This window comes from Spermophilus citellus (assembly GCF_964194105.1).
Source record: "Spermophilus citellus genome assembly, chromosome: 3".
Lineage (NCBI taxonomy): Eukaryota > Metazoa > Chordata > Mammalia > Rodentia > Sciuridae > Spermophilus > Spermophilus citellus.
In genome coordinates, this window is record NC_138184.1 from 154,704,899 (window position 1) to 154,717,916 (window position 13,018).

At 35.1% G+C, this 13,018-nt stretch overlaps 1 protein-coding gene across 3 annotated transcripts in view; it reads left to right on the forward strand.

Annotated features, from left to right (window-relative positions):
- CRPPA (CDP-L-ribitol pyrophosphorylase A) overlaps positions 1–13,018 on the forward strand; it is a 313,443-nt gene that overhangs the window by 26,632 nt on the left and 273,793 nt on the right. For 2 of the 3 annotated variants that reach the window (XM_081285336.1, XM_081285337.1), the window contains exon 3: positions 11,741–11,890. The exons of the other annotated variant lie outside the window; for it this stretch is intronic. In XM_081285336.1, coding sequence (XP_081141462.1) covers positions 11,741–11,890 — 150 coding nt within the window. The remainder of the gene's footprint in view (positions 1–11,740; positions 11,891–13,018) is intronic. 3 annotated transcript variants of the gene reach the window in all.

A 13,018-nucleotide genomic window follows, 5' to 3' on the forward strand; every position in this document is an offset into this window, starting at 1 on the left:
ATGAAAAAGGCAATATCACAACAGACTACAGAAATACAGACGATAATTAGAAAGTATTTTGAAACCCTATATTCCAATAAAATAGAAGATGGGAGGATCACGAGTTCAAAGCCAGCCTCAGCAACAGCGAGGCACTCAGAAACTCAGTGAGACCCTGTCTCTAAATAAAACACAAGATAGGGTTGGGGATGTGTCTCAGTGGTTGAGTGCCTTTGAGTTCAATCCCTGATACCCCCCTCCTCCCCCCCCAAAAAAAAAAAATCAAAACACTCTTAATCACCAATAGGTTAGCTTTAAATATATTTTATAAACATTAGCCTCTGACTGAACACAACTCGGCTAGCTGAAATTATAATCATATAGTTGGAAGATTTCTGTTGTACATTGTCATAATTAGCTGGAATTTAGATGTCTGAGGAATACATGTTAGTACCTGCTGCATTGATGGATCATAGCAATTGTTCAATTTTGTGTTTAAAACAAAAAATTAGAGGTGGGGTTCATTCTGCATTTTATGATTTGTATCTGATATCTTTCATGATTGACATGTGTAAATACTTTGATAGATTAGTGTGAGAGATAAGTAATCACTGTGGTGCTGAGTTGTTAAACTTCCATTCACTGCTTCTTAAGCTAATACCTAAGGGGACATTTTCATTTGCTAACTTGAATAATGGTTCATATAAACAAATTTCCCAGATATTATATTTTGTCGGTAACTGTATTTGTCTAAATTTGTCATAATTTGATATTTTTTTCTCAGAAAACTTGGGTTTAAAAAACAAACATGCAATAAAACTAAGGGTGTTAAAAGAAACAACTCTAGGAGTACAGACCTGTTAGCATTATCTGTTTTTACCAGATGGCTAGGTGAGAGACGGAAGTGTCAGCAAAAGAGTTAACTTAGGACTTCTCCATTGGCCTTGGGTTTACTAAGACCCTTGAAGCTGCTGTCATTCAGTAATCTTCACACTGTAGTATTTTTCCTACTGATCTTGAGGCTTCGTAGACAAGTGTACTAATTCTTGAAACTAATCGATCCTGTTTTGTGGATGGATTTTGCTCCTGAGAATCTAGTTTTTAATTATCATGATAGGGGCTGGGGATGTGGCTCAAGCGGTAGCGCGCTCGCCTGGCATGCTTGCGGCTCGGGTTGGATCCTCAGCACCACATACAAAGATTTTTGTGTCCGCCGAAAACTAAAAAATAAATAAATAAATAAAAAAAGCCTCTAAATACACATTTTAAAAATTCCTTAAATGCTGAAAATATGTGGAGAAATTTGGACACCTCTGTGTCTGCCACCTGGTATAATAGAACATTAGCTCTAATTTGCAACTGTTTCTTCCCCTGTCTTACTTAGTCCCCCAAATGGATAATATTACCTGAGCTTTATTTTCTCTAGTTTTGAAGCATGTGTCCCTAAGGAATATTTTGTTTATGTGTACTTGAACTTTGTTTTGTGCAAGATGAACTATTTCATGTAAATGTCTGCAGTTATATTTCATTCACATATATATCACATTAATGTATGTTTATTTTAGAGATGACTTTTTCTAGGTCTTTGCTAATGCAGATGCTTCTAGTATGAAAATTGTTAAACTTGTCTTCAGGTGCATGTGTGGGAAGATTTCTTTAGAGTGATGATTTGATTCTATCAGGTTTAACAAAATCTGTTTCCAAACTTGTATCAACTTATAATTTCATCAATGATTTGTAATAGGAATTTGAGCTGCCCTGCATCCTCACGATTACTTAATATTGTTAGGCTTATTTTTTTCACATTAAAGTTATTGGGAAATGCTTTCCCTCCATCTTAAATTAGCATTTTGTTAATAGGTTGGGGTATTTTTTCATATCTGTGGACTTCAGATATTCTTACTGAAATGGGCATGTCTTTTGTCTTCTACTTTTTAAATACTGTGCTATAGGAACTATGACAACTAACACTTAGATGCTAATACTTGGCCAGTTTTATGCTATGTTCTGTAAATAGTATTTTGTGATGAAAAACATTTTTTTTTGTTAAAGGAAGACATTAGTAATTTTTACTTTGACTTTTGTATCTGGTTTGACTTTTTTTTCTTATACTGAGGTCATGAATTACTCGTCATTTTTCCTTTAAAAGTGTTAGAATTGTAAAATTTAAAACTTACTTTTTGGAGACCAATTTCATTTTTATTTGAAAATGTAACTCACTGTTCCAGCACTATTTATGGAACAATCTCTTCCTTAACCTGCACCTCAGTCATGGATTGAGTTTCTATGTATGCATGGGTCTGTTAGGACTCTTACCATTGGTCTATTTTTCCTACGCTGTCTTGATCACTATAGCTGTCTAATAACTTTCCATAACTGCTAGCTCAAGAAACCCCACCCCATTTTCTTAACACTTCTTTAACTAGTTGTGGTCCAGTTTTTTGAAATGATATACATATTTGTATATCCTAAAATTTTAGAGATCTTTAAATGTTTTCTAAGAAGTAGTTGGCTTAATCATTTATCCATGTGTGTCAAGCATTTGAAAGTCATTTAGGCAGTTAGAGGTTCCCACTCTGTCTCTGGAACTCTGGGTTTACTACCTCCAGTATTTTTCATTACCTTATCTTGTAATCATGGTTGTGTTTATCAGCTATGTGTACTAGACTTCAAGATCCGTAACAATTGTCTCCTTTTTGTCTGAATCATTAGAACTTTAGGCTAGGTACTATGAAGGTGTTCAACAAATCCTTTTTTTTAAACAAACAGTATAAATAAAGGAATTGTCATGAGAAGAGAGAGATCTGAATCATGTTTCCCCTTCTCCCTGGAAACTCCTCGGAACCAGTGAAGTGCTTGACTTATGTGAGGAGAAAACATTTCAGCACATGCCACTAAGAGGAGTAGACAGATTTATTTAGGAAAGCAGATAACATATTCAAGGGAGAATGCAGGCTAGCTCCAGAGAGAAATGTGTTTTTGGGGTTCCCAGCTCCTCTTTTAAAGGAAGCTCGATGATGGGTGCATATGAAAAGAATGTAAAATGATACCAGAATGTAGTTATCCAACTTTTAAATAATGAATATAAGTATTACATGAACTAGATCATAGAATGAAAGTGGGACCACAGTAAGAATCTAAAATGACTATCTACTCATATGCACTGCTGAAATCGATGCTTTCTGCATATGTGACTATATTGTGGATATTTTGGATGAATATTTGACAGTATTCTGCCATCTTTTCAAATTGGTGTTGCTATTTTTGTTTGGGAAATAGCCATCAGATACCTATTATTCTGTAGGAATATGACTGCTGTTAGGGAGACTTGGAACTCTTAGATTTTGCGGATGGGGTGGGGGCATTCCTTAAAAAATAGAATTTTAAAGCTAGAGAGGCATGTAATAAAACACATGGTTAAGGTTTTTCATTTCGTAGACAATAATAAACTGGCTAAGATGTTATATGCACTGAAAGAAGTTCTATTAAGTGGCATAAATGAGCCTTTATTATTATTTTTGTGTGGTGCTGGTGATTGAACCCAGGGCTTTGTGCATGTGAGTGAGGCAAGCACTCCACCAACTTAGCTATACCTCCAGCCCCAAAACTTTGATTTTAATGTTATAGTTGAGATGCTTATTTTGAATCGACTGGCAATATTCATTGGGTATTTTGGATATACAAATTCATAGTTGAAGAGAGACTGGGCCAGAAATATGCTCAGAAGTTTTCATATAGATGGTGTTTGAAATTCATGGGACTTGTGTTTGTCTATAGGTGAGTATAGATAGAGAAGTCTGGGATCTCAGCTATATATGACTTTACCATTTAAAAATTTTAGGATATAGTAGTAGTATGAAAAGAAAGAATGCTTGCAAATGTTTTGAAAAGCCAAACTAACACTCTGGAAATGTAAGAATTACAATTGTATTTGGCAATGTGGGTTATTGTTGATCGTGGTAAATATATTTTTGTTCAGGAGGTAATATCCTGATTAAAGTAGATTCTAGGAATTTTGGGAGGAAAGAAACTGGAGATATAAGGTAGTATAGATAATTTAATTTTGGTTCACACATGGGTAAAGAAATTTGTGAGCTAGAGAAAGATATATGATCAAAATAGGACAGATTTAATGTTGGCAAATGTTCTAGCATGTTTGTATGCTACTGGTAATTCAATAGAGTTGTAGAAATTGAGAAAGGATATAAAGAGACTATTGATATATAGGAGCACTTGAGAGGAAATGGGTAATGGTATGTAAATGTAGATGTTGGCCCTTAGGAGCAGGATTTTTTTTTTTTTTTGTATTAGAGTATAACTTTTGAACTTTTCAGTTAAACTTACTCCGATTTTGGTTTTGATGGATTTTTTTGATGGATTTTTGATGGTTTTGATTTTGGTAAATGGATTTTAAAAAATTTTTTGTGTACTACTATACAGAAATAAGATTGACTTTATACATTTAGCTTATTCTATGTCTTTCTGAATTTATTCTAATAGTTGCTTAAAGAGTTCATAAGGGGTATCTATTGTAAAATGCTGCCATCTGCAAATAGAGAAAGTTTTATTTCTCTTGGATAGCTTCCATTACAATTTTTCAGTTAATTTTCCTGGCTAAAATTTCCATTACTGTTCAATAAAAGTGTAACAGTAGATTTTCTTGTCCTTTTCCTGATCATAAAAGGAGAACATTTTGTCTTTCACCATTGAGTTTTTCATAGATGCTGTTTATCAGATTAAGTTCTCTTCTGTTTCTAATTTGTGTACTTTTTTCATGATTTTGTATTTTGTGCAGTTTTCTGCATATATGAAAATGTTCACGTGCTTTGTCCTTTATTCATTACTCTGTGTGTGTGTTGACCTAGCATTGCTGGAATAAATCCATTTGGTCATGGTGTGTAATACCTTTTATTTGTTGAATTTGTTTTATAAGTACAGTCCGCCTCCATATTCTTAGGTTACACATTATAGATTCAACCAGCTGCAGGTGGGAAATATTTGGAAAAAACTGCACTCATACTGAACACATGAAAACTATTTTTTGTTGTTCTCTCAACAACATAGCATAGCAACTATTAACATAACATTTATGTTGTACTAGGTACTATGAAGTAGCTAGAGATTTGTTTGTCAGCTTTTTTTTTTGCTGCTGTGATTAAAAGACCAGACCAAAACAACTGTAGAGGAGGAAAAGTTTATTTAAGGACTGGGTTTCAGAGGTCTTAGACCATAGAAGGCCAGCTCCATTCTTTGGTGCTCAAGGTGAGGCAGAACACAATTGAGGAAGAGTGTGGAAGAGAAGCAGCCCATGTCAGAAAGCAGATTTCACTCTGCAGATACAAAATATATACCCATAGCCACACCCCACAATAAACCACTTCCTCCAGCCACACTGCCCCTGCCTCCAGTTACCATTCAGTAATGCCATCAGATTAATTCATTGATTAGCTTAATGCTGTAACCCAGTCATTTCTCAAAACCTTCTTGCATGGTCTCATGTGTGAGCTTTTGGGGGACACCTCACATCCAAACCATAACAAGATTTAAAGTACATGAGAGGATGAGTGTAGTTATGCAAATATGTTGAAATTTATATAGCAGACTTGAGCATTCAGGGATTTTGGTATGCTCAGGCTGTTCTGGAACCAATCCTCTAAGGATACGGTGTGGTGAGACCTATTTTGAGGATATTTGTACATTCATAAGTATATTGGTCTGTAGTTTTATTTCCTTGTGATGGCTTTTTTTTTTTTTTTTTGCATTAGGCAATACTAGTTTTACAAAGTGTGTTGGAAAAGTTCTAAGTTTTTTTTTTTTTTAAACTTTAAGGAGTTAATGCTGTTTTTTAAAACATTTTTTGGCAATAACCAGTGAAGCCGTGCAGTGACTTTTCACTCTGGGATGTTTTTAAATTCTAATCTGACTTTACAATTTTGAATTAGTTTTTATAATTTCTCAATTTAGTCATTTCATCTATTCTCTAATTTGTTGAAATTCAGTTGTTTATAGTGACATTTCTATCAATCTTATATGAAAATATTTTCACTCCTGATTTCACTAACTTCTCTTTTTTTGGTTACTAAAGGTTTACTGGTTCTTTGTTTTCCAAGAATCATATTTTAGTTTTTTTCTTAAAGAAGTCAATAATTTATTTCTGCGCTCATCTTATGTCTGTCTTAGGTGTAATTTTCTTTCTAGTGTCTTTAAGTAGAAAGTTACAATTTTGACTTGTTTTCTTTTATACAGGTACTTATTGTTAAAAATCTGCATTTATGGTCTGCTTTAGGTGCATTCATTAAATGTTTTCATATTGTCTATATTTTCATCTCTAAGATTTGATTCATATTTTTTTAGTGATTTTTCTACTTCCACATATTGGTAAAATTCTCAAATTGATTTTTAGTTTCATTCTATCCTAAGCGGAGAAACTGCTTAGTATAATTATAATTCTTTGACACTTATTGAGTCTTGTTTTATGGCCCACCAGTCTGTGCTAGATAATATTCCATGTGCACTTAAGAACCTGTGTTTTGCTATTGTTGGGTGGTGTTGGATGGATGTCTGTTAGGTTTGTTTGGTTTATGGTGTATTTCAAGTCTTTTATTTCCATGTTGGTCTGCTTCGTTCTATCCTTTATTGAAAATGGGTTATTGATGTTGCCAACTGTTGATTTCTCTGCTCAGTTCAGTTTTTCCATGTGCTTTGAGGGGTCTGTTAGGTGACTGTGTTCGATTCTTAAATGTTCTTGATGAATTTGCCCTTTTCTTTAAGATAGTCCTACTTACTAATATTATAAAAATTTTAAGGTGTATATACATGAATATTTTACAGTCTTTTTTGTTTAATCTATTTGTATCTTTTCCAATTGTGTATCCTGAAGATGGCATATAGTTGGATTTAAAAAAAATATCCTGTTTGGCAAATTTTGCCTTTTGATTGAATTGTTAAGTCCATACATATTTAATGTATTATACAGTTGGATTTATGTCTGCCAGTTTGCATTTGATTTTTCTTGTATTATGTTTTTGATCTCTACTGCTTGCTTCTGTATTAGAGGACTATTTTATGTAATGTAGATTATTTTATTCTAATTTGTTATGCATGAGAGTAGAATGCATTTTGACACATACATAAATGGAGTATAACTTCTCATTCTACATGAAGAAGCATACTGATTATGTAGTCATGTACGTACACAGGGTAATGACGTCCAATTCAATTCTATCCAATTCTATCCTTCCTACTCCTACCCTCCCTTCACTACCTTCTGCCTAATTCAAAGTACCTCAGTTCTTTCCCAGCCCCACTAACTTATGAATTAACATCCCCATATCAGAGGATTGGTTTATTTCACTTACCATGATATTCTCCAGATCTATCCATTTACCTGCAAATGCCATAATTTCATTCTTCTTTATAGCTGAGTAACATTCTATTGTGTATCTATACCACATTTTCTTTATCCAGTCATCTGTTGAAGGGCATCTAGGTTGGTTTGATAGTTCAGCTATTGTGAATTGAGCTGCTGTAAACATTGATGTGGCTGTGTCACCGTAGCATGCTGATTTTTAAGTCCTTTGGGTATAAACCAAGGAGTAGGATAGCCGGGTCAGATGGTGGTTCCATTCCAAGTTTTCTAGGAATATCGACACTGCTTTCCATAAATGTTGAACCAATTTTCAGTCCCACCAGCAATGTATGAGTGTACCTTTCCCCCCACATCCTTATCAATGTTTTTTGTTGTTTGTATTCTTGAAAATTGCCATATTAGGGAGCTGGGTTTGTGGCTTAGTGGTAGGGTGCTTGCCTAGCACATGCAAGGCCCTGGGTTTGTTCCTCAGCTCTGCATAAAAATTAAGGTATTGTGTCCAACTACAACTAAAAATATGGCATTTTTTTAAATATTTATTTAACTGGGATGAGATGGAATATATAGAGGAATATTTTCTATTGGAACATTTTAAATCCTCTAATTCCTTAATTTTTTGTTATATTCTGAGGTTTCTCTGGAGCCTATAGTAATGCTATCTTAATTCGAATGAGCTATAGAAGCATTATTCTTACATTGCTGTATTCTTTCCCCCCAAGTTATTAGTAAGCATGTTAAACCTGTGTGTCAGAAACTCAAATTCATCATATCAATTATTAGTTTACATTGTTCTTTATTGAAGCTCATAGGAGAAAATTGTGTGTATAAAGTATCATGTTTGCAATATTCAGTTTATTAGTATGAATTCATTTTCCTATCCACTGTCATTTCCTTACTTCTGTACACCTTTTTCCTATTAAATTCTTTTGTGCTTTGTTTTGGTAAATATTACATTTCAACATATGATAGGCTAATCAATTAACTATTCATTTACTTTTATAATCAGTTCATGAAAAGGAAGCAATAAGTGTTTTTACTATATTTTTAGATTAGATTTGCTGTTCGTATGTGTGTGTGTGTCTGTCTGTGTGGTGTGTTTAATCCTTTAGCAAAGCATTCTGTGAATTTCTGTTTTTATTATTTAAACGTTGGCTTTGCTGATTACAAAAATCCCTTATGGATTTTTTTTCCTTTAGCAATGAATGTTACCTAACTGTCCAATTTTCTGATAAGAAGTCAGTTTTTGATCTTATTGCTGATCTTTTGTTAATGATAAATCATTTCCTTGCTGCTTTCATGGTTTATAATTGCCTTTGGGTTTTAATATTTTGCTATGATACAATGATATATCTTGCTGAAGCTGGCCTTCAAATTGTAATCCTCCTGCCTCACTGTCCTGACGTGCTGCGATTACAGGCATGCACCACTGTGCCCAGCTGATCGGTTTTATTTTGATGATAGGGACTTGGAATAATGTGGTTTTCGCAGGGCTCTTTGAATGTTTCATTCCCTGATCTATTATACTATTTTTTCCTGTTATCATACCTACCTGTTAAACTCTTTTCATTGTCTCCTAATAGCTCAAATTTATTTGTGATATTGCTTGGGACATAATTGCTCTACTCGCATGCATTTAAACAGTTCCCTTTGCTATGATATAATGATATTGTTGTAGAAACAGATGAGGCAAAGCATCAAAGATAGCAAGAAATAGTTTTATTTGGCTGTAGCCAGGTTCAGAGGGTACAGCTTCGGCTGTAATCAGTCAATCCCCTGAACTCCAAGTTCAGGTAGTTTCAGAATTTTATACCCAGCATGTAAGGGGAGGGGCTCAGAAGTTCAGTCTGTAGAAGTTCACATAAAAGCAGATTTTTTCTTTCACTGTTCTGGGCAGGTTAGCCCTTCAAGGATAAACCTGAGGAGGGGAGAGCTGCTTCTCCCCTTTCTTTCCTCCCCCTGTCAGCTGTTACCATGGAGCCCAATTGGTAACTTCTCTTATCTTAGAAATGTAGACATCTTTGTGAAGCCCATCTCAAGGCCAGAGGCCTTTTTTACACATTTCTACAAACTACTGGATACATGTTTGTGAAAAACTAGAAAGGGCGTGCCCAGCACCTGGAGTGCTGATTTCTTCCAGGCCAGTGGCCAAGTAAGACAGGGCAACGCGAAAATAGGAAGTTTATCTATATTGAGCTCTTTTGTAGAGACCCTTTTGCTGACAGTCCTAAAATTGGCCATGGTGAAGATTTCTGGAGAAGCCCAGTTCAGACTTTTCTGTGGAGAAAGGGAGTGCCACTATAATATATCTTTCTGAACTTGGCCTTCAACTTGTAATCCTCCTGCCTCATCCTCTCAAGTTGGTTTTTGGGGCTGGTTTGGGATTTGTTCTGATCCCTGAGTACCCAATTTCTAATTGGCCTACACTTTAGTTTTTTGCTTTCATGTTGATAACCACTCTCCTTAATTACTTACCATGATAATTAAATTTCTTTTAAGAGTGTATTTTGCATTTAGGCTTGAATGTCCCTGAACTCAGTTTCAAATAAACTTAGTTCCTTTGAAAAGCATCAGATATCTATTCTTAGACCCTTTTTCTCCACTTTGAAAAAAATCACTACATTCATTAATGCTCTGAAACTGTGGATGGGGTGTCTCTTATAAAGACACCCCCACAACCGAAGATTCTAGCCGTCTTCTTGCTCTCTTCCTAGCATACAATTGCTGAACTATGTGTGAGCTAGAGAATCTCTTGCCTACACTTGTCCAGATTTTAGTCTATGTAATAGTATTGAGGGGAATGGGGAATGCTGGCATTGTGGCCCTCCTCTTGGAGGAGATGGAGCCCCATTTTAACAAAATTCTGCCTATACCCAGTAGGGCTGTGTCACACTGAGCTGGGGGAAGGCCTGTGAAAGAAACGGGGCACAGATAAAGACATGCTATGAACACTTTAAAAAAAAAATCTTCTGATTTTGAGTGTTACTTCAACTGCTGAATATCTTAGGGAAAATTCTTAGTCTTTAAATGTTTTTTATAAACAAAATTATCTTTCACTAGTTTGCTGGCAGAAAGTCTGCAGAGCCCCTCACACTGTCATTTTGAATATCTCATGTTCTCCATTTGCTCTATTTTTAACTTCATAGTCTGCAATACAATTCCAATAGTACCTACAAGTAGTTGCAGTGGAAATTTAACTTTTGCCTTAAAAAGCAATGTCCATTTATGGGTATTTATGTGTTTCCTTTCTGTCTTGTTTTCTAAACCCTAGCAGGTGTTAGGCTTGTCCAGTTGGGTTTGCTCTTTATCTACTCTTCACCTAGTTGGAATACTCTTCACTATTTCCTATGTCATTCCCAGCTGTCTCGTTTTTGCATTTATGCCTAGGCTCCAAATTTCCACTTGAGGCACTGGAAATGGTGATGCAATTTGTAAACTGTCTACTTGGCTCATATACAAGCTTTGATTTTTCAGCCAGTCCCTTGGCTTTTGTAAACTGGCATGTGGGCTTTATCTTACTCAGATGTTAGTCTCTTCAAGAGAACACTTGTTCTATTTGTGCATTGGCTTCATGTGCTATGAAGCTCATGTAACCATTGCAGAAGAAAGAACATTTTGAAGTCGATATAAGATCAGCTTAACAGCCTACCGCAGAAATTTATTTCAAGGCAACTTCATTAAGGTAACTCTCTGGTAATGCCATTCAAGACTTCATTACAAACAAGACCCTAATAAAAATAAAACTGTCAGACATAAAGGTGTCTTTATTTTTTTTAAATAAAGTTTAGATCCAACTATTGAGACAGAACTTTGATCATAGTAACGAAAATCATTGGACATGTTGCCTGAGGAACTTTGCAAGGAGATTTTATGTCTGAAAGGAACTGTTTTCAAAGGAATAAGACATAAATTCATTGTGTGGGTTGTTTTGTCTCATTGTGGGGATCTTAGGGAGTTTGTTTCCTTAAATGATCTAATGTGTAAATTAAATGTTCTGGAGGCACACTAACAAGTAAACATCGGTTTGCAACTCAGCTTCATAATTGTTTTTTTCCTGCCCATCTTCAGGGAATACCCAATTTTATCTTAGCATCCTTTTAGGGCATTGATCTCAATGATCTGTAATAAAAAGGATTTGAATCTACACTGAAAATAATTTCTACCACTTGGTAAATGGAATTATCATTGTAGAACATTATCATGGTAGAATTCATTACTGACCTGAGATAATTGACTTGCAAACTGGAGAATGCTTTATTTAGACGTTTTCTTGAGATAGCTTGTTGAAGGTTTGAATAATCTGTTTTTGTGAAAGTGAGATTCAGAATCTGGAGTTTACTTTAAAATGCTCCATAGGCGAAATAAGTATACGATTGACTCTTGTTTGTTCTTTAGGCAGCAGGAGCAGTTAGACCTCTCGTATCTACTGTCATCAGTCCCTCTGCTGATGGTTGCTTAGACCACTCGCTAGAACGTGCCAGACACAGAGCAAGTGAAATGCCACAGGCTTTTCTGTTTGATGTGATTTATGAAGCATATCAGCAGGTAAGAATCCTGGATTTTTAAGAAAGCTCTGACTATGCCATGGTTATCCCAAACTATGTCTACTCTTGGAAAATTTATAGAAGAATTCATAGAACTTGGCATTTAGTTGTATTCTAGGCAAGATATATTATAGTGAAGTAGTAATATGCAGCTGGCTCACAAGAGTCACAGGCCATTTGGAGGAATGCATTTGGAGGCTTCCCTGTGTTCTCTCCTTCCCCTGAAGGGCCAGCAGTACACCCCTAACTCCGAGCAATGAAAATCCTGCAACACTTGCACAAGGTTTCTCCCCAGCAAAGCCCATTAGAGACTTAGTGCCCAAGATGTTTATTGAGGTTGATCACCTAACCATCCCCTGGCTAGCATGTACAAAAATTCCACATTCTCTGAAGAAAAGCAGATGTTCAGCATGAACAATGCTTTTATGCAAGCCAGTCTAGGTAGAACATATCAAAACTATAAGTTAACTTCTAGACATTGGCCCAGGACCTACCTTCTTAATGGGTTTTCTTAAGAACAGTAATCTCAGGCCTGTCATGGTAAATTTTCTGCACAGATGATAAAACATTTTCTTAATTAAAATCTGAGTTAAATGTAAGTGACAACTTATATGTCAAAAAATTTTGTTCATGTTACTGAAATAGCTTTGTTTTGTCTGGAAACACTGCTGTACTTAGTTTTGTCTTTTAAAAAATATTTTTTTAGTTAGACACAATATCTTTATTTTGTTTATTTTTATGTGGTGCTGAGGCTTGAACCTAGGACCTCACATGTGTACGGCAAGCACTATTGCCACTGAGCCACAACCCCAGCCCCTAACATAGTTTTATTGTCATTCATTTTCAAATTTCAGTAGACGGATATTGAATATCATGTATTGAGCTTGTCAGATTTCTCAATTAGAAAAGTTAGTGTAGCTAATTCAGTGCTTGGCTGATATTAGACGATCAGTGAATAGTTTGAAATGTATGGACTTTTAAGATTACAAGATGATGGTAATATGAATATTGACTTTTATATTACAAGCATATATAATAGATAAAATTTGGGTAGAGATTATTCACATATGCTAAATTTTGAATCAGTCTTGGCTTCTGCATCAGTTACTGTTTTAAAACAAGATCATAT